At 39.0% G+C, this 20,801-nt stretch overlaps 1 protein-coding gene and 1 long non-coding RNA gene across 5 annotated transcripts; one reads left to right on the top strand and one right to left on the bottom strand.

The window, feature by feature from the left end:
• Nucleotides 1-1,372: 1,372 nt before the first annotated feature.
• Nucleotides 1,373-12,258, top strand: LOC147758115 (uncharacterized). 4 transcript variants are annotated; one of them, XR_015318596.1, is made up of 2 exons: nt 1,373-2,005; nt 9,162-12,258. It is a non-coding gene; the product is annotated as an uncharacterized LOC147758115 (long non-coding RNA). The 4 variants fall into 4 exon arrangements; XR_015318602.1 differs by having other exon boundaries at nt 3,813-12,258; XR_015318608.1 differs by having other exon boundaries at nt 1,373-2,447.
• Nucleotides 4,095-16,972, bottom strand: LOC111255268 (uncharacterized). Its single transcript, XM_086976814.1, has 2 exons — nt 15,646-16,972; nt 4,095-5,008 (listed from the first exon to the last, which is right to left on the bottom strand). Exons 1-2 carry the CDS (start codon nt 15,932-15,934, stop codon nt 4,875-4,877), a joined length of 423 nt encoding a protein of 140 aa, XP_086832940.1. The 5' UTR covers nt 15,935-16,972; the 3' UTR covers nt 4,095-4,874.
• Nucleotides 16,973-20,801: the final 3,829 nt, after the last annotated feature.

Genomic DNA, 20,801 nt, shown 5'->3' with positions numbered 1-20,801 from the left:
AGTCTACAGAAACGTAACGAGGTCGGGCCATCTTTAACACAGTTGATCGTGGATGATGGAAATTGAATCACATGCGGCAATAATATGCAGACCAAAAAAACCGTGCTTGTATGTGTCTATATGTGTGGCAGAGCTTAGGCTGAGGTCAAAGAAAATAGCATAATTTTCTTTGACCTCAGCCTAAGCTCTGTGTTTTCGGTGGAACTGGAAAGCAATTTTAAGTACTGCCGTCTGACGAAACGATTGACTCGGACCTGCTCTGGCAACAGCTAACAAGACTTTATAATAAGCCTTAAAAAATCGATTATACGTAGTGAATGGAAAGGACGCCGTCTTCTACCACGACAATGTGGCAATTCTACCTGGTAGAAATCGAGAGAACTCGGACGGGAAATTTCGACGTGTATTACATATGCCCTGGATCTTGCGCCACTGGACTATCATTAGTTTCGGTCTCTGCAGAACTTCCATGAACGGTATATAGTTTAATTTCAATAGAGGAACGCGAAAATGAGGGTCCAGTCGGGTTCAAAATTGAGGTTCTACAGTGATGGAATTATATGTTAAAACAAAAACGACAGAGCCACCAACTAAAACGACGCATATTTAGTATAGTAACCTTACTTTGAAATATCGAAATACTTGTTCACAATTGAGCTTCAAAACTGTTAGCTGCTAACAGTTTTTTTTTGTAAAAATAGTAGAAGAAATCTACTGTCGACTACGCCAGTTCAATATGGATCTCTTGAGCATAACGTGGATTGCGTTAGAAAATTGAAACTTATTAAATTTTCTTCTTCTAACATACGTCTTCAATGAAAAGATTGCCGAAAGTCTCAATTAGATGTTTATTAAACAGTTAATCATTCACGAAAGAAGCTAAATTAGCTGTGTTATAACCGTTTGTACAACCGGGAAATTGATGATGTTATTACATATCTAACCTGAGCAAAAGAAATCAGCGGTTAATGTGTAAATCCTGATTACGGTACCACACCTCACTTGTAAGCGAGTTTGCCATGATGTGTGGGGCTTTAGCTAGCGTTTTTAACATTGGGGCCCAGTATTTTTCTAGGCCTAGTTGTCAATTGAGCCTTATTTTAATACCACTTCGACCCCAAGAAGAAGCATTCTTTCACTCAACGTAGGGCCATAGTAGCTTTGTATTTCTTTAGCTTCGTTAGCCCCGAGAGTCCCTAGAAAAGGCCGTTCATGTTCTAAAACATGTGAAGGGCATTTACGATCTACTGCGGCGGGTGTAAGTCATGGTAGGCGCCGTAGTTTTTAAATGCATTTAGTCCCCGCTAAGGTGGCTCTGCTCACTTTTTAATTCTATGACAAGTCAAAATACATCGACGGTATACAGCTGAGACGGAAACATTCCGTTAATTTAATTCATTTTTTAATTTTCATTTAATTCATTTAATTCAAAGTTTAGTAGAACGGAAATATTTGTATCTTTCTACAGATGCAACTACGCCAGAAACGAGCCCTATGCATTGAGCTGTGTAGCAGTCTGCATTATCTTAACTCAACTATAGTATCAAACAATTCTTAAGCACGTATAAAATGGTTGCTGGTGGCCAATCTAAAACGATTTACTTTCTAGAAAAACAAAAAGGAGCGTACGTTACAACATACTACAAGTATTGGTCCTCAATGGATGGTAGCGTAGAAAATACTCATCCATTTTTCAGTTTTATCAGTAGCTTTAAGACGTCATTTCCGCAGCCAACATGACTGCGAGTGAAATAGTGACTTGTCAAAGTGTCACATGATACCAGCTGGTTCGGTTTCTTCCAGACGCCGTTGTTACGTAACCCACGTTACGTCTCAGCTACTGCGTTCAGCAACAGCCTGTATCTAAACTCTTGGCTGAGAAGCAAGTTCGAAAATAGCGTGTTTAACACACGGGCTGTACTGCGGTAGATAGAAAATTGAAGTTCGAAATTATCATGGGTCGTCGACGGCACAGGAACGCTAGCGGATATAGCACTCGTAATAGGTATGTGCGTTTGTGTGCTGATGGATAGCAATGAATTATCTTTCGTGACGTTTCGTACGATTATGGCTACTACGAAGTACAAGGGACCACAACTAGTTCGAGATACGAACATAAACTCCGTAATATCATTTCAAAACGGTCGAAAGAAACGTTTTACTCTGCGATGCGCTACTGATTATCAGGGAACCAAATGGCTGGACTCAAACCAATATCAACTATTGAGTGTTTTCGCTATGAGGCCAATCTTAAAGTTAAACAGCTTTTATCCGACTGTCGTAAACGTGAGCCGGCTACGGGAATTGCTTTCTGTTTGAGTTTTGATTTTAAAGAAAGGCCGATGCTTTGATAAGGACGAAATAGAGTATAACGAAACAGTATATTTTTATAGCACTGAGTAAATGTGAAGCATTGGTCACATTTAATTAATTACAAGCATTATAAGGTAAGATTATTTCTACTTTATACCACAGCTACATCAATTTAATGAGATTATAATTAGCGATAAAGAGCGAGATTAAAACTATGGGTCAAACTGACTTTCGAGCACTCTAAAACCTTACAAATAGAATAATTAAAACTAACCAACAGAAAAGTGAATTTTGTCAGTTTCCCTGAAATGATATCCTGTCGAAGCGTTCGTGTAAAAACAGACGGCGAGTATTTATTTTTCGAACAAATCTTGCTCTTTATAAATTGGACACTACTTGATATTTTGCATTGTATTATCAAAGGTGCGCGTCCTTTTTTAAGACGACGAAATTAAGAGACAGGACAAAAGTGAACTTTGCTCATTCTAGATCCATGATTTTTAGTGTTTAATTACTAAAGCGTCTTTTGGGTTCGATAGGCAGAGCGGTAAAATTGCCAAGGATAATGTTTGGTACCAGTTGTACGAGACGGCCCCCAGCAAAGGTAGCTTTAATCCAAACTGCTTCGTCTCATACTTTTTTGCTTTCATGTACTTTTGATAAAAATTTATCGGGACAAATGGCCCAGCGTCTTGTCATTCTTAAATTAGCATCAACAAGATTGTATGGACCCTGTTGACAACGGGTTGAAATTTACCTCGTTGTGCTTGTAACTGACGTATTTTAAAAATAGCTGTCCAATTTGTATTAATAACGATATTGTCCAAAGAAATATTAGATGGTCAGCGAGCACGTAAAAAATAATATCTTACTTTTTTAATATTACAAAAGCACTCGGGTAACGCTTAAAGAGTTTCGAGAGCCTTGATGCAAAAAGCGAAATGTCAAATAGCGGACGCATTCAGCGCGGTGATTGCTCGATGCGTCCGCTTGCGATCGATTGTTAATCAGCCGTCAATCAGATCAGTTCGCAAAGTTGCGAATTTCCATAAATGGCGGGAGACATGTCTAACACCTTCATAGAATTTCTCAAATACGATTAGGTCTGAACAAAAGTAGACTCTGATACAGTTTTACAGCCATGACGATTGTCGCAGCGACAGCGTGTGCCTAGTAAAGTAAAAAATATGTGAATCGTGACTTAAGCAGCGGTAACAATTTGCCTACTAATCTTAACTATCAGCGCAGGAACTAGCCGTTTGAACTAATAATGCTAAATGGCAAATACAGTGCTAGCACAATTTCGAATGTAGGGTCATTCTGGCTTTTTTTTTTTACCAATATTGCCATAAATGTGTTTTAAAAAAAATAGGCGGGAAAATAAAAATTTAAAAAAGCCTCAAAGGCTCTGATCCAAGCGTGAACCCGGAACGGCGTCGTCACCTTTACGAAAGAGATTGTATAAGTCACAGTCGCTTGAATTTGTTTCTTATTTCTAGTTTTCCTCTAAGAAGCCTTTACCAGTGCCGTCAGATTGACAGTCCAACAGTCTGCCCTTATCCCCTATTTAACCTGCTTAATTGTCATCGGTCACAGTGGTCTTTGAACTGTCTTTAGAACCAAACTTTACGATTAAGGTACGTCGTTTTCCTCTGATTTTCACTAATTCATGTTTCATGTTGGGACTCCTACGAAACTAGCAATGGTTCCACTGTATTCATTTCTAAGCAATATTATAGCTGAAATAAAATAACTGACAATAATAGAAAATGACTGGTCACTTAGGTTGTAAATTCTTTCGACACATTTTTATTTACATAATATATTGAGAAGTTCTCCTAGTAATACCGATAGAAAGATTCGGAGTTGTCGATGCAACTGTTGGATAACGGGCGCCAGCTTAACTGCGAAGTACAGCGCCCACCACTTCGAGATGAATTATGTAGGTAGGAATCTCCAGTACATCAACAAATAAAGCGAACAGAAGCGCACCTTGCGTAAGTGTGTGGAACGATGTATGCAGTCTTTATATTCCTGTATTATAGTCCTAACTAAATAGTCCTAATACGAAACTAGATTCTAATTGTATACTACTACTCCAGTGCGTTTCCTCGTGAAATCACACTTAACATTATCTTTATTGCACGATCGTAATAACACCAGTATCAGTTGGTGTCAATGACAGGTTTACCCTATATTAAAAAAAAAAGCCATTATAGGTGGCTGTTATTAACTTATGTAAATGAGAAATGAGCGCACTATCCCATTAATCGGAGAGAAGTCGCAATTTTTTTTTCGGAAGTAAAACCATTTTTGGAACGAACGCAAGAACAGTCATGAGCGATTTCCATTCAAACTTTTCCGGATAAGTTCATGTTATAGGTAAGTTGAAAAATTATATGTATAATCGTGTTTTATTTTGTTGATCAAAATTGTTTGTCATATATATGTATATATATGGCAATGATAGTGGAATCTGAGATTTATCGTCGTTCATAAGGTAAACTGTTGCTCGTCATGGCGTTGTGGTGATAGTAGCTGCTGAGGCGTGACTATTGTTACTATTGACGCTGTAGAAAGGCAACGAAGAGACACGCAACGACAAAAACGATCGAACTATAACCAGCTGTTGTCAAAGAGCCATTGCAACGATCCGTGTGGCACTCACAATTGGTCGCCTTGAGAAGGGGATCCGCTGAAATCAGACAGGAGAAGCGTACGTTGCGCCTCGCGTTAGTATGAAAATGATGAAAGCCATTTTGGTTTGAATAAATCTTCTCAGTAGAAAATAAAGATTTGAAGAATTAGCCGCGACATAAAATAAATGTAACTCGGGAACATTAAGCTAATTCAGATGACGGAGAACAATAATCAACGTAATTCATATTGAAAACGAAATCAAATTTCGTCTTTTCCTATTTTCGTATATTATTCGTATTTTCCTATGAAATGATAGGTTTGAAAACATGTGATGGAACTAATGCTGTCGATCACACAATTTCCACCACTAAAACCCATAGTGGGGATGACAGATGAATCATATAACTAACAGATAAACGAACTGATGGCCCTTGTTTCCTCGTAATATAATTACGAATATTTCTTACCGCAAAATGCTATTAGATATTTCCTGGTAGGCGCGTAATATGTTTTCCAACGGGTCAATCATTTATAGTGATCATCGCGTAGTGTGTACTATTGGCTATGTCGTGTAAAAAAAATTTAATCCGCGAATCTTTGATTCAAAGGTGGTAAAAGTCCTATCAGCCAGTAAGCCGCAGCGTGTCACGTAACTTCTAAATCTTCGAATAAATAGACATCTTCTAAATAACTTTCACACCTACTAACACCTAAACGATATATGAAAAAATATGTTTCTCTGTTCTTTCAACGCCTTTAGTCGTCATAACACGGGTAATGTATTGGATGTAAAATATCTTTCCCCCAAATACACCTAAATCATTGTACTAAACAGATTTCACAACAAACGAACTCGACTTGAACTAACTCTGTCTTTTAAATCTATTGAAGTTAGCAGTAACTAAATGTCCCACAGTTCCTCTTGCACTTATCTCTACCATAATCAGTTATTCTTCAGTAGTAATATGTCCGCACGATATGACGAGCGATGCTTTGTTTTGTATATTTAGGGCCTGGAATAGCAGACATATAAACCGGGATGTTCGATAATGATTCATAGAAAGCACTGGGATTTCTGAGGATTCGCGTCACATCCATTATATTAGAAAGACCGAGCAGTGGTTTTGAACTGATCTTCGCATTAAATGATTTTGATTCGTATGTGCGCGAAGAACATTTGCATCCAACAATAGCCCCCCACGGCGCACCCGCTGTAAGGTTGTAGGCCAATAGAAACAATATTACATCGACTTTCTTCAATCAGTCATGTCAGCAACATGATCAATCAATTACACTAATAATACCATGAACGAAACATCAATGGAAAAGGTTACTTGGCATTTAATGTATAATACTCCATTTATGTATAGTTCCAAATTAACAATGCTGATGGTTCACAACTGCCTTCAGCTTTTTGCAAGAAAACATGACCATCTCTGAATTACGTTAAATGCGATACATGCCACTACATTGGGTCGCATAGGATTCGCTAGTTTCAACCACTTGCCGCTATTTGTACGAAGTCTTTTTCTACTGCGATGGGTTCCGTTAGAAACCTTGGGTCAGTCAATGAGAGATTAAATGAACTGGGCCGGTTGCCAATAGGTAATAGGTGGGCGAAACGGTGATCGACACGCTTCCTTAGACTTGTCCAAAATGGCCGGACTTGGTAATGACGTACAGTTTGGTACGTAATTTTGCCCTTATGCCCGGGACTAAATGCTAATTTATTTAATACACTATACATTTTAATTTACCTTAAGATTAGATGACTTAAACCGTCAGATAATAATCATAAACGAATGTGTTATACTTCAAGCGTAAATAGCTCCAGCGACTACCGAGCAACTGTCTAAATATTTAAGGATTAATATCGTACCATTACTGGCAAGCTGGACCCCTAACGCAAAATCAAAAACCTTGACGAGCGGTTTTGAAAATCTAGGCAGTTTCATATGCCTTCAGGTTTAGGCAAAAGCGTTACCGCTCAGCCATCATGGGAATATTGATTAGCTGCCTACGAATAGGAAAAGACCGAAATTAAACATTTTTTTTTTACGATTACATAAGGTTCTTGTAAAAGATTGACTTTAGTTTTAGATACGGGAAATTTAAAGCCATGTAGTTGGACCGCGTGCCAGCATAATGTCTACTCCGTACTACTATATGGAATCAAGCTAGATCGCAAACAATCCTTTACATTGTTTGACGTTAGTATCAACTGCGTACCTTTCGATGAAGCGTAACAAATCAATTCGATGGCCCTAGTTCGTCCACAGCGCCCATCATCGAGGCGAAGATTCTATCGAGCAATGAGCAATTCCCTGACCGTACGCAAAGTTATACGCGTAATTTTACCAGATTTTCGGACTTGTTACTGTCTTAAATCTACTATCTTAAATTACTGTCTTAAACGTGAATAGTGACCGTTTCTGAGAGCAATGACCACATGAATAATAGTTCTCCCTAATTAAGCTTTGTGACGACGGGGAATCATGCCACGGACAATAAATGCGCCATGATGCGTAACAAAAATTTCGTCTCAACTCCAATGGCTCCAGCTACGAACACTGACAGACAGAGTCAACGTTCGAATCACTTCATTGAAGAAGATTCGCAGATTTTTCTCTTGACATATGGGTCCGCACCTTAGTGCAACAAAAGCGGCGAATCTCTGGCTGTGTTCAGGCTTTACTATCAGAGGTATCAGCGCATCCTACTACCTATTATTATTTCAATTCGCGGTTGTTTCATCGCCTTCCAAATGTAAACGGCTCTATCTGTACAGCCTGATGCGATTCATACAACCTTATAGGTGATTGATCGCATGAAATGAATGGCCTATGACCTGCACCAGGACGTCTTTGAATCTAAATTACGAGGTGGCCTTTGATTTTTCGATGGACAAGGTCACCAAACTGTTGACATTTCACTGATTCAACCGTGTGATGCCAACGTTTACGCATTTGACATTGGCGGCGATCTCCCCAAATTGCAATTACTTCTCTTTTAAAGAGGTACCATGTAGTCTTCATATCGTGTCATTACTATACGCAAGCATACAGATACGCGAACGCGCAGGTATCATTTATTGTGTCTGGTCATTGAACTGTCAATACACTGTTCGCGTGGACATAGACAGGTCCTTGTGAACATACTTCTATGAAACTTAATGGACGGCGCTGAAGCCAAAAGGGACAAGCTGCTCCAATATGGAGCCTCTCCCGCTTGCTAGACTTCTCAGACAGCCTTGATTTCTATTCGTCCACTGGCTGGCATACAGAGTTACCACAGAATCGTTGTCGTAATTGAGAATAATAATATTTGTAGCTATCTCATTAGATTGTTAAGATCTACCCGATTTTTTCGACTGCTGTATGTTTGAAGAACTAATTTCGCACTGCTGTGAAGTTCACTACCGTTTTTTTTCTCCTTTGATTTAATATCGACGATGCCGTCCTATTACTGTTAATATCGATTCGCGTAACACTTAGTATATGGTGCTGTCAACATGAAGGTCTATAATGTTTGTCCGTCACTCACATCTACAATTTACAGACGCTTTCCGATATATAGTTCCGATTTATAGTTGCGAACGCATCCTATAGTCAAGATGTAGGCAATTGTTAGTAACAGCCAAATAGAAACCGGAGTCGTGACCCTGTTCACTTTCTTTGCCACTTCCGCCCTCGAACATCAATAGTCTCCAATAGCTATAGCAATTATGTACTAGCAGGTTGATTAGGCATATCAGGTAATATTTTCCTCCGTCTGACTAACGCCATGTATTTAACAGGCAAATCAATGAACCTGATCTAAGTTACCTGATAGAAACTTTGCCTTTTTATAATTGTGCTGCAGGGAAGTTCGGCGGCGGTTAAACCTGTGAGAGCTTTTTTTTCATATTATTTAGCATGGACCACCTTTTTCTGCTATGCCATATTGTTTTTTAGCTAGCCAGACAAATAATCGCAACAAACTGTTAGTGAGGCGGTCGCAATACGTATCTGGTATAAAACTATCGTTCTATAATAACATTTTTACAAAAGGAATCTGTAACTTTTACTTTTTTCATGTCTGTACCTAAAGACTTCGTTTTTAGTAGACTCTGAGTCGAATATCTTAATATGTATTCCACTTAGAAATCCTAATTGTAACCGATTGTCGACACCATAATACAACTTATCTTGTTATTTTATTTATTACAGAAACGTCGTGTTTGGCGAAATAAAAATACAGATGATAATTAACGATACGACATCTTCAGCTAAGTGACAATTCTGAAAAGGTATAGGAAACCCAAATAACGATGACTTACTCAAATATTTTGAGTATGATGAAGTCATTGCATATATTGCAGCAGCATTGGATGGAAGGAGACTAATCGGTGAAGCAAGCAAAAATGTTACTGAAGCTACTATACAGCTGCATTTCGTTTGAAATTGCCAACTGCGCTACACTAAAAAATCGTCGAAGGATTCAACGCAACAGAACGTCTAGGAAACGAAGAACCATAGTTGTTGCATCGCATGAAAAACAGGAAATAGCAAAGATATGTCAAAAACCGACGTCTCCTTGGCCCTCGGAGATATTTTTCCTGATAGGGGCACGAAACATGCTTCGCTACTTGCGTTACTACTCAAAAGAGGGCGCTGTGACATGACACAGCCTATGTCAGACATATCCACATTACCTGATCAAATGTTCAGGCTCACTTATTTCTTTAGTTCACCTTAAACAAAATATTAATATGGTTGTTTTACCCACTCGTCAGCTATTTTTTTCGTAGCGGCATTAAAATAATATGCTTTACTTGATGCCATTGTGTTAAACGATACACGTTTACGCTAGGTTTTCCAATAGGTTTCTAAAAATATCATCCACTTGAAAGAAAATGACTTGCACTACGGTAACTAGTGAAGCTTTCGCACGAACCTGTTGAATTTATCATTAAAGTCGGTAGGAAGAACAGGAATTTCTTCTGGAACGAGTAAATTAGCATTGTTCCAAATTTAGCTTGTTCATCTATCGTACGGTTACTGCGACTTCATCCAATACGTAGAAAATAATTTCTTACCGTAATTATCCTGAAGGCCACAATGGCCTCGGATTTTCCTACTATGGATATTTTCGTTTATATGAGTGCGTGTTAGAAATGACCATCCAAACCTATGCTGGTAACTTATGCACTAGCATCCGAACAACGAATAATACGGTCTCGAGTAGATATCGCATGGAAATCATAATCATCCCGGAACGCTAAAGTGCGTGGTGGCCTGACAGAAAATGAGATGGTTCACAAGCAAAGTGGGCTGACGCCCAATGGCATCACCGAGTCTAAGCAGCGAAATGACCACGACAACCAATAGGAGGAATGGAAGGCAACCAGGGATGAAAGTTCTGTTTTAGTCGCCAGAAAGAAAAGAGTATATTCGCCCCACCCGAGCACTGATGGCTATCGAATGCTCCAGGTCTGTATTATAGATGCAGACCTCATACTTGCAAGTTCCGCAGTTTAGCTGTCAAGCTAATGCACAAGCGAACTATTCAATGAGATGACATTCGAATCTGAACGGTGCCCAAGACTTCAATCAAAATATACGAGGCGAAATCTGGTAAAGGTCCTGAGTACAGACGAAGCACAAAATTAAATCGCTTCTTGGAGTGAAGCTCTACATAATTATTCTAGATTCGTTCGTTGCAGACTGCCCACTGGTAATCAGTTCCGTTTGGAGCCCCCGTCGTACAGCTGCTTCTCACTACCTGCATATTATAAGCACAATGATATATACATACCGCCCGCCGGAAAAATCACTGCAGTTCAACTTAGCGAGTCCAAAGTCAATCAGAGAACCGATTGCGACAGCCCTGCTAAGAGACATGGCGGAAAGTCAACAGGTTTCTATGTTTCCCTACAAAGCGAATGTCCAGTTGTAGACAATACAAGCCGCTGCTGCTAGCGATCGCCAACGACGACATAGAATTGTAGCTCATTTCCTTGTTACTGCTGCTTGTACAGCCACTATGGATCGACTCAGCACGGCGAACTACTTCGATTTACTGTCGCTGCAACCGCTGTCGCTGCGAGTGACCGTCGGACGTCGGTCTTTTTGGCGGTGGTGGCTCACACCAGCGCCACCAGCAGGCGGCGTAACTGAAGCATCAGCTGCTTTCGGCAGAGTAGTTCTGCCTATTCGATGCACTTGGTCGTCGCGCTGAATCGTTGCCGTTGTTGTTATGACGGTCGTTCGACACTCCGGCTGAGCGAAACGGTCCGGACTCGTTTACGCGATTGGCCGGCGATCGAAATAAAAGCAGCAATAATGCTCTTAAGGGATGGTAGAGCGGTTGTTAGACCACAGAGCGTCAAACATCGCGCACATTATCGCTGCGAAACGTGGCGCCCTCCGGCAACGAAAGGTGGAATTGGCCGAGACCGCGCATCGCAATCAACTAACCAAATTCACGAGCTTAGCAAACGTGTTTATATGAATAGGTCAAGCAGAATCGATACACCGGATGTCGACAGCAAAAAGCCTCCTAAGGAGCTTTCTATTTGCTAGCTTATGGAAAATATTCGAATTCAAAATAGCCTTTCACCTTTAATCAAACCTTAGTTCTGTTGTAGTTTTTCCGGGATTTGCTCGATCATCTCAAGTACTTTCTTCAGCTGCTCGGCACAGAGGAAGGACTCACCACAATACAAAACCCCCGATAGTCGATGGAAAAATCGGTAGAGTAAAAATCTCGTGGCACTGGTCGGTCTGGATTCGATTTCGAAGTGATACGGTTACGCCGTCTCCGTAAATCGCTTTTCGCTGTGTGCAATGTCACGTTCAAGAAGATTCGGGTCCATTTTGAGCGCGTCAAAATTCTCTTGGGATACTTGTTGATCTACACTCGCTTGAAAATCAACAATTAATGTGGTAAGTCTTTTGCTCTCCGAATAGCTTTAAAAATGATGCGACATGAAATCTCTGATTCCTGCACAATCTCTCTAATGTTATGTCGGCGATCTGTCAGCACCAGTTACCTTGCTCTTTCCACGTTTTCGTCACTGTCACCCAAGGCAAAAACCGTCTTCAAGACTATCTCATCTATCGCACATCAGATGGCACCACTCACAGCTTGATTGAGTCTGTTCGTTGAAAGCCTTTTGCAGCGTTAACAGAACTTGCAATGTTTCGGTTTCGTTCGATAGGATGCACGACCTTTAGTGTCCTATTTTATTTTTCTAGACGGATCAAAACTGAGTGAAAAATCAAGAGCCATAATAAATAAACCTAAACAAAATGCTACTCAGAACCAGCTTCGTCATTCAGCTCCATAAGTAGTTTAATGGATGAAGACGTGTGAATGCAAACCACACGTGGTCAGACCAATTATTATTAACGTGTTTTATCAATAAATACATCTGCAACCTTTATTGGTAACAGAAGGACCGTACGAAATCTAAAAAATAAGCTATTTTTATAAGTTGTTGTCAATGAGGATGAGCCATCACGAAATAAACATGATCTAATGAAAATCATCATCTAATAACCTTAGGATTTCATCAACAAAGAATCTTTAAACATTTTCCAAATTGTTTCTCTTTCAAAAGGTCCATAAAAGCACATTGGCTGAAAGAAACAATAAGAGACGACAATAGACGAGAAAATCTCGGCACAAATGAGACACCTGAAGAAACTACTGTAGTTTTCGCATGTAATTGTGTAATAACGATTGCATTTCCTCACGGGACAATATATATGTCTATATATTGTATCTGATAGTTTATATGTGTTTAATTAAGCAATCTTTTTCATTCAAGGTTTCCACTCTGTAGATACTTCATGTTGATTATTACTAATTAAGTTAGAGCCTTAATAGTATAAAGCAAAGTTGACTTAATGCGATTGTTGAGAACCACTACTTTCACGAGAAAAACTAAATTATGACAACGTCCTCCAAAGACCCTTCCATTTTGTGGTGTTTACAACAACTATTAAATTGCTACGCTTAACTTGCTTAACTTTAGTCAGTCGTTCAACGAAGCCTAGAAAAAAAATGCGTGTCTTCCGGAAAAGAGCTGTGATCTTGGCTAGAGCAGACGACACGTCATAATCATCCCATTCGTAGCTTTCCAGCACAAACATCGTCTACGACTCCATTAAGTTCTTGTGGGCAGCGAAAAGCTGGCTTTTGAATAGCCCAAATTGACACATTCAAAGGTACTATTTCACTTTTGAAGTGACGGGAAATTGTATCACCATAAGCACAGTCTTCTACAGCCAACCCGAGTCAACTAAAACCCGTAAAATTATCGGGGTTATCTATAAATCCATAAATTGTTCCGTGATTATTCCGAACGGAATAAATACGATTATAAGATGTCTGTACATATGTGACTAGTGCGTTCATTAGGCCCAGATGTGATCTGGAGTAACCTATTTTTTTTTTTTCGCTTTCTAACTATCGATAGCATTGTGTTCTATCTAACCCTTGCTCACCCTGACAGATAGTGCCCTAAATACATTCAATGTAGTAACTTTTATAAAAAATTTGCTTCTAGTTTGTTTTAGAAAATCTGGTTTGGTGTATGCAGGATCATACTACATTCTTTGATTGTAGCGAGAAATTACATGGCAGGTGTGATTATATAAAGAAACAAAGAACCATAGTTAAATAATCAAGTAGTTACTTTGTTTCACTATATAGATGTTCAATAAAATACAAAGATTGACATTTAGCTAGTTTGAATAGTTCTATCATGTGAGAGTTCAAGCAAAACAAATCCAACAACCTGACATTACTTTCAGATCCAATTGCTCAGAGTCTCGTAGAAAAGCAGCGCAACCCACTCAGCCACATCATATTCTACATTTCGATATCTTTCTAATCACATAACGGCAAAATGCTCGTTTGTTTGGTACCCGAAGGGAATAACGGGGGTGCCCGGGTTCAAAGTCGGTCAAGAACGCACCTCGTTCCGCTGCGAATGCTCAACCGGTTCCGAACCTAGGATTTGTATCATGGCTTCACTGTTAATATCCTCTCTATGTTTCGTGTGACATCGTCGTTGTACATTCTCTCAGAAGATTGGCTCCCCGCCCGAAACGAAGTGTGTCTATGCTTGGATTTGAAGCTTGACCACAACGTGTCCTTAAGATCAGCACGCAAATACATTACCTACGAAGCTATCATGGAGACTCGTTGCTAACATCCTATACGACCATAACTTTCTTGTTCGTTGTTGAATTTGATGACATATTAAAACTTACAAAAAACAAGTTCATTCCAACAAAAGTACAGAAGCCTGCATATTAAGAGTTTATCGGAAATTGTTTTGCATAGCCGCGGTCACCTTGTTGAGGCCGTACTAATTTATGGATCAACACACTAAGTATCCATGAGCGCGCCGATTTCAAATTTTCGCTTCAAGAGAAACTTAGATGACATGTAGCTCGATCTAAAAAGATGATTGGGTGAACCACATAGAGGCGCATGTTTTAAATCATTCTTTCCCAGTTTTATGAAGAATTGGTCAGTAAATTACTAACATAATTATTGTTACTACTATGGTTGGTATCCTGCGGCGATTTTTAGCAAACAGTCAGGAAATCACCCCTTGGACTAGAGAAGTCCTAATAATGTATGATCGTATCTATACTTTTAATCGAGAAATCCGCTCAAAAAAACAGTGTTGTTCGTCAAGCTAAACTTTTTAGCTGAGACAGGTACTTGTCAAAGAGAAATATATTAAATGCTTATATGTTCTATATTAACATCTATAGTAATATAAGCTTAAAAAAATAATAAAATATTGCTATATGTAATGTTAAAAAGTACGCATACGTGTTTTGTCAAATGAACGCCGCTGGCTCTTTGTCAAAAGAGAGTTTATCTGCAGAAGTTTATTATTCATAATATATAAAGTTATCTCGAGCTAGTATTGTTTGCAGTATTATTGGCCCGTGATAATGAACTTACAGCTTGTTTGCGTCGTAAAGTTATGGAGACATGGTGGTCTAGGTTAAAACTCGAGCATAGATAGGTTTCTGCACTAGCAGTTTCAAGTGAAGCCTAACGGAGGTCATTTTAAGTTTCCTGCTGTCTCATAGAACTTATGGCAGTCGCTTGGCTATAGTGGTAAGACTCTATCAACTATACTGTAACCATGCTGCTGTAGCCGATCTGCACTTCGTAACACAATTGGTTTTCTGTTAATTAATAGAGCTGCTTGCCCATTTCAAAGGCAACTGGGGATCTAAAGTCAGTAACAAGTGGACATTTCTACTACTATAATGCTCTATTTTGCATCGCGAAAACGGGTTAGTATGATTACTTGTGTGTTAGTGTTTCAAACTACATAAGTATAACAGAAGAATAATGAGATCTTTGAGTTCTGCGACCAATCGACCCATCGATTACAGAAAACTATGAGAGAACAAGACGCGTAACTGCCGAAGGGACCCTTTTATGCTAATTGGAAACACAATCGTAATGTTAAAGTGTCTACGGTTCGATTCGATCCGATTGAGTCGAGTAAGTTGTTAAACAACAAGAAATTTTTGCCTGCTGATTTGTTTGTATATCACAGCTGACCTTCTTTTCTTTAGTAAATGAATATCTTGGGTCTAGAAGGTGGACATGTTGTCCAAGTCTGTAGACGGCCAATAGGAATACATAGCGAGTAGCGTATATACTCACCGGTAAGAGTACAAGTCTCCCTGTTCTCGTTGTGTTTGATCCAACCACATCGTCGATCGTATATTACTCCTTTATTTTCGCTATTGATAACCTGTAGTCGGCACACAGTGAATGCCTGCGATCCATGATTGGAGTAATGGAGATCTTCGCATGTTTTCAGGTACTCCTCCCGTGGGGGTGAATCACAACCCGTATCGTTTTTCGAGTTGCACACATAGCACTGGAAGGCCCATGCCGACGCAACTAACGCAATGAGAAAGAACATACAAGCTTTTGCAAAGTGACACATTCTGAAAGGTAAAGGTGTGCAAGAATCGGCTTAATTTTGTTTTGCTTCTCAATAGCAACGTACGATTCGCCGGCACAGGCTAGAGTGAATTACAGGAGATGTGACAAAGGAGGATAGTCCTGGCAACGATAATGGTTAGCTAAGGCCTGTGGGATATATCATAGGAACACGCAAAACAAAATTGGTAGAGCCAACGGCGGGTACGCAGATCGAAAAAAAGAGATGAAACCGTAGCTATGGAAAATGTCTGTCAACCCAGTAGATTCGTTGCGCTCGCAGTGGTAGCAATTGTCGCGCTGAAGGTAGAGGATTGAGAGGTCAGTCTGAGCTAATTGCAGTGCTCAAGCGGGCTCTTGCTTAGTGGCCGGCTCGATGGCGTAGACGTCTTGTCTATTCCAAAGACACAACACAATCGGTAAATGTGTCCTCTCGAAGCCTCTCAGGGAGAGGTTTGTATGCCAATGATTTCGTGTGTCCCTTCAACGTATGTATGTTTAACGCAAACGACGTCGAATGTTGTAGCTATTGCCCTTCTTTTCAAGGTGTCCCTGTCAACGATTCGAGCGATACTAGTGAGACTATAATGGTACTATGAGAGATGAGGTGATTGGCTTCCACTGCGATCAGTCGGTCGGTCGGTCGGTCGTTCACAGGTTTGTGGCTATTTGTATCGTCACCGTAAATCGGGCAAACGGGCGGATAGACTTGACGAGCGCGGGCGCACGATTAGCAGGAGGGCACCACAGTAATGCTACTGCGCTTGCTGGCGGCGGCCTCTTCTGACGTTTACGTAGCGCTACTTCGAGGGCCCTTGTTACGCTTCGACCGTTGCTTGTGGCCGCCGGTTTGTCGGGCAGTTGTTCGCTCCCAGTGAATCGCTGCTCGTTTAATAGACAGGGTCAGGCGACGACCAGGTTAGCGAGCTGTAATCCACTTACTCAACGTTACAGCGATTCCGCAGTTATAATACCTGGCTTCTACGACTGCTGTCGTGACTACTATTCGGTAAGAGCATGCCACCAGTGATGCTGGTTGACCGCCGTATCGCCGTGCCACTTCTGAATTTAATCTTCCCTCGCCACAATGAACACCTCCTTTCTCCTATCCGATATCTTCTCCTCCGCTTGGCTCTTGCCTACCATTCACATATACATATTGTATTCTATTATAATAACAACACATGTGTGTTATTGCAAGGCGATGTACTATTGAACGCACATACATGTATTTATATAGTGCACCGAAAGTCTCTAAGGAATTAAAGAGTTGGAGTCTGTGGCCAACTGTCTGAAGATTTTTGGGCCTATATATATACACTTGTTTGTGTGGTTTACCTGCATATTATATGTATTACTACTTCTTATTTTTGCTCGCGAAATCATAGTTAATTTTTTTTTTAGAATATAAACCCATGTTTACAAATACTTTATATTTTGTTATAAAAAGGCTGGGTTCCGAGATGTGGAGCTCATTTATTGTAAAGTTGGTTGCTATAGGGCTTGTGTAACTTGAATCTAAAATTCTTCCATTTTTACAACCTTTTGCTAGTTTTGCTCAGATAATCTTTACCGCTCCTGCTGCCGCTTACGGTATCTGGATTATCTAGGAGGAGTTACGCACCTGAGACTCAATGTTCACAGGCAGAGTAAAAATAGCATTTCCAATACTAGCACTCGGTTTTCAAACTTCAACCCGGAGCTACCTAATACACGTATTCCTTAATACGCCATCGTTCGTTGAAGATATCAATAAAATGTTTGACCTGCATGAAACAGTAGAAGATACCATGTTTATGCATAAACATGGAGCAAAAAAGACGAAAGTAGGTCTTTTATTATTCACGACTGATGACTTACTGAAAACTTACTGACAAATATAGTCGTTTGGCTTGAAAGTCGTAGAAATGGAAGCTGCATTTGTAAATATTATAAAAGTAGATACGCTCGATATCAATGTTTATTTATTTAGCTTTTGAAATGTACGTAAAACTTTTGAGGATATCAGCATGTGTTATCATTATATCTTTTAAGTTACCTTTATTTTATCAAAGGAAGGGACTATTATTTACAAATTCAAGTTAAATACCTAATGGGCTGGGTAATTAACCTAGTGTTTAGTTTTTCTTGTAAAATGTAAGGAACTTGTGATAAGCCTGCTTTTGAAATTACTTGGACCTGGAATAAAATACTTAGAAGCTAGATCAAATTATCGGATACTGTTAAACACACGCCTATATTAATTGTCATGAAATGCCAAGATAAAAGCAGAAGCTATAACTCCTTTATCGATATTATGTTTTCATATCATGCGCCCAATCATTTGGCACACTCAGGAACTACTTTGATGTGTAGTTTTAAATGGAAACACACTTTCAACAATGATTTTAGTAAATTATACTTTTAAAAAGATTAACAAAGAAATCAGGATTTTTTTAAATAAAACCACAAGTACAAACATTGTAGTAGTTTGAATTGTTTGCGTAATGTAGTTATTACAATAGTGCCAGGATCCCTCGGGGACGGGGGTAACGTCTTCATGCATGATATATAAATAATCATCTTCTAAGCATAAAATAGCACAGAAAATAACCATATCGCTTTTCTCACACAAGTGAGGCATACTTGTTTATCGCTATTTGTAACGTAAGTTATTTTTAAGAAGTATAAAAAAAACCGTATAGTTTAATATCTGCAGCGTTTTATGGAAAATAAATATTTTCTTTTGTATCTAGGATAAAGATGAAAAATAAAATTGGTTCGAAGCAAAGTATATAAGATCAATGAGGCTCTCGTTATGCAAGGCTGACCGCACTTGGACTATATTTATCAATCATTTGGACGTAAGTTTGTATTTGATATAATTATGTTGATCATTGTTTGGTGAGCCCGTGGGTGATAAAAAGTTTAAATATGGTCAAAAAGTAGCTTCAAAACTGATTTACGGATGACAACATTCTATTTGATGCCTTTTGTAAAGACGAGAGCAACGACAGATTGCTTCAGGTGTTTGCGTATAATACCATTCTCCGACAACCGATTACAAAAATATGAGGGTTAACAAAAAAAAAGGACGATTTTCATACATGAACACAAATATAGTTGAGGACAAGTTTTAAACATAATTTTCTTTTTTCGAAGTCACTAATTTTAATTTTGTCACCGTATTTCTGGAAATCCATAGGCTGTTGTTGACTCAATAAGAAAATTATAAGATTTAAGTGACGTCAGTTCTGTATTTTAAATTTTGTTCTTCTTTTCAGTAATTTTAAATTTAATTTACAAGACAGACTCAGGTCGTTTTGCATCATTGTCCCTCATATTGCCCATGCGATATGACCAAGTGTGAGACATAAATCATTAATTATAGGATGATTCACTAAAGATATCCTTATTATTTGCGTCAAATTACGCTATATATTCCTACAATACTTCTGTAAAAGGTATATCGATAATTTTTGCTTTCCCATTCAACATACAAGGATGGTTTAAATGCTCTTTGATAATAAATTATTTAGCTTAAATCCGTAGACTTGAGTGGTCAATACATGACGGATTGAAATCTCCTTGGACGATGATCAACTTGTCATTATTTTTTTTGTACACTTTCTTTGTCCTAAGTAGTGAACGCGCACAAAATTCGAGTTAAATTGGACCTGACATTATTGTGTCACACCTTAAAGCCGCAATCTCTACGGCACGTCACATATCGATTATTCGATGGCGACTTCCTTTCACCGACAGTATCTTTTAACTACTTCTTTATTATCAGTACTTTGTCAACATCATTCATCAATGTAAAAACGTTCAGCTAATTCTGGGTAATTAAGTGATAAAATTGATTTCAAGGTTCCATTAACATAACTACACTTTAAATTTGAACTTAAACATGTCTTAAAAACAAAAATTTGTCTGAAAAAATTATTGGAAAAAGTGTTCAGATTGGGCTTCCGTTGATAATTTGGAAGGAAAAGGGAGCTGAGCTTAAGAAATCAAGGGTGGTCAGATTAATAAAGGAGACGTTATAAGAGGTCTAAGTGGGAGTGGAGGTGGGAATGGGATGTGGAAAACTCATCATAACGGCAGAAGGCAGAAAAGTAGTTGGCAGAGGAGGAAGGAGATACAATAGAGAAAGCTAGGAACTTAAAGCCAGACGTGTCTACAGGTTGGAAGGATGGGCAGATTAGTCAAACACACAGTTAGACCAGCTATAAAAAATAAAACTAGATCTGTATTTTATGTTATAATTACGCATTCTCTCTCTCTCTCTCTCTCTCTCTCTTCTTGAAGGCATCGCCTTCAAGCATTGCATCGGACGGCGACGAAACGATGTGTAGGACCATAAGAACAACAGATCTGAACAACAAGATTACGGTCACATAATTGCATGAGCGATTAACAAGGACTAATTCAATAGCGCTTTTTATTTACACTTGTCAAGACCTTACAACTTGTCGAGTAATACTTATGTTGGGCGGTAATTACTTGGCTTAGCAATATTACTTTAGTTGAAGTATGACGACGGCTTTATTGCTCTCTTTTCTATTAGAAAGATGAAGGATGCTGTTACGTCTACTGTTGAACTAGCATGATCTTTTCAGTAATAATTTATGTCGAAAAGGGTGTCGTGCAAACCAAAGGGTCCAGGTTTTATTCGCCAACAAGCATTATTGCAGTGCATTTGCAGAGAAGATATAGAAAGTTTTGTCAACCTCAGTAATTAAATAAACCTTCAGTACGGTTGTGTTAAAGGTATGAGTTTAAGGTATGGTCTTTTTTATTAATGTCTTAATAGCTCATCCGCCAAAAAGAATGCTGTCTAAGCCCAAGTTTTAATTGCACAGAGCAGCACAAATTCGTAAAAATCGTCT

Source organism: Varroa destructor, unplaced genomic scaffold (assembly GCF_002443255.2).
Source record: "Varroa destructor unplaced genomic scaffold, Vdes_3.0 BEIS01000001.1, whole genome shotgun sequence".
NCBI classification, from domain to species: Eukaryota; Metazoa; Arthropoda; class Arachnida; order Mesostigmata; family Varroidae; genus Varroa; species Varroa destructor.
The sequence above is the reverse complement of the archived record's forward strand: the minus strand, read 5'-3'. Positions and strand labels throughout refer to the sequence as shown.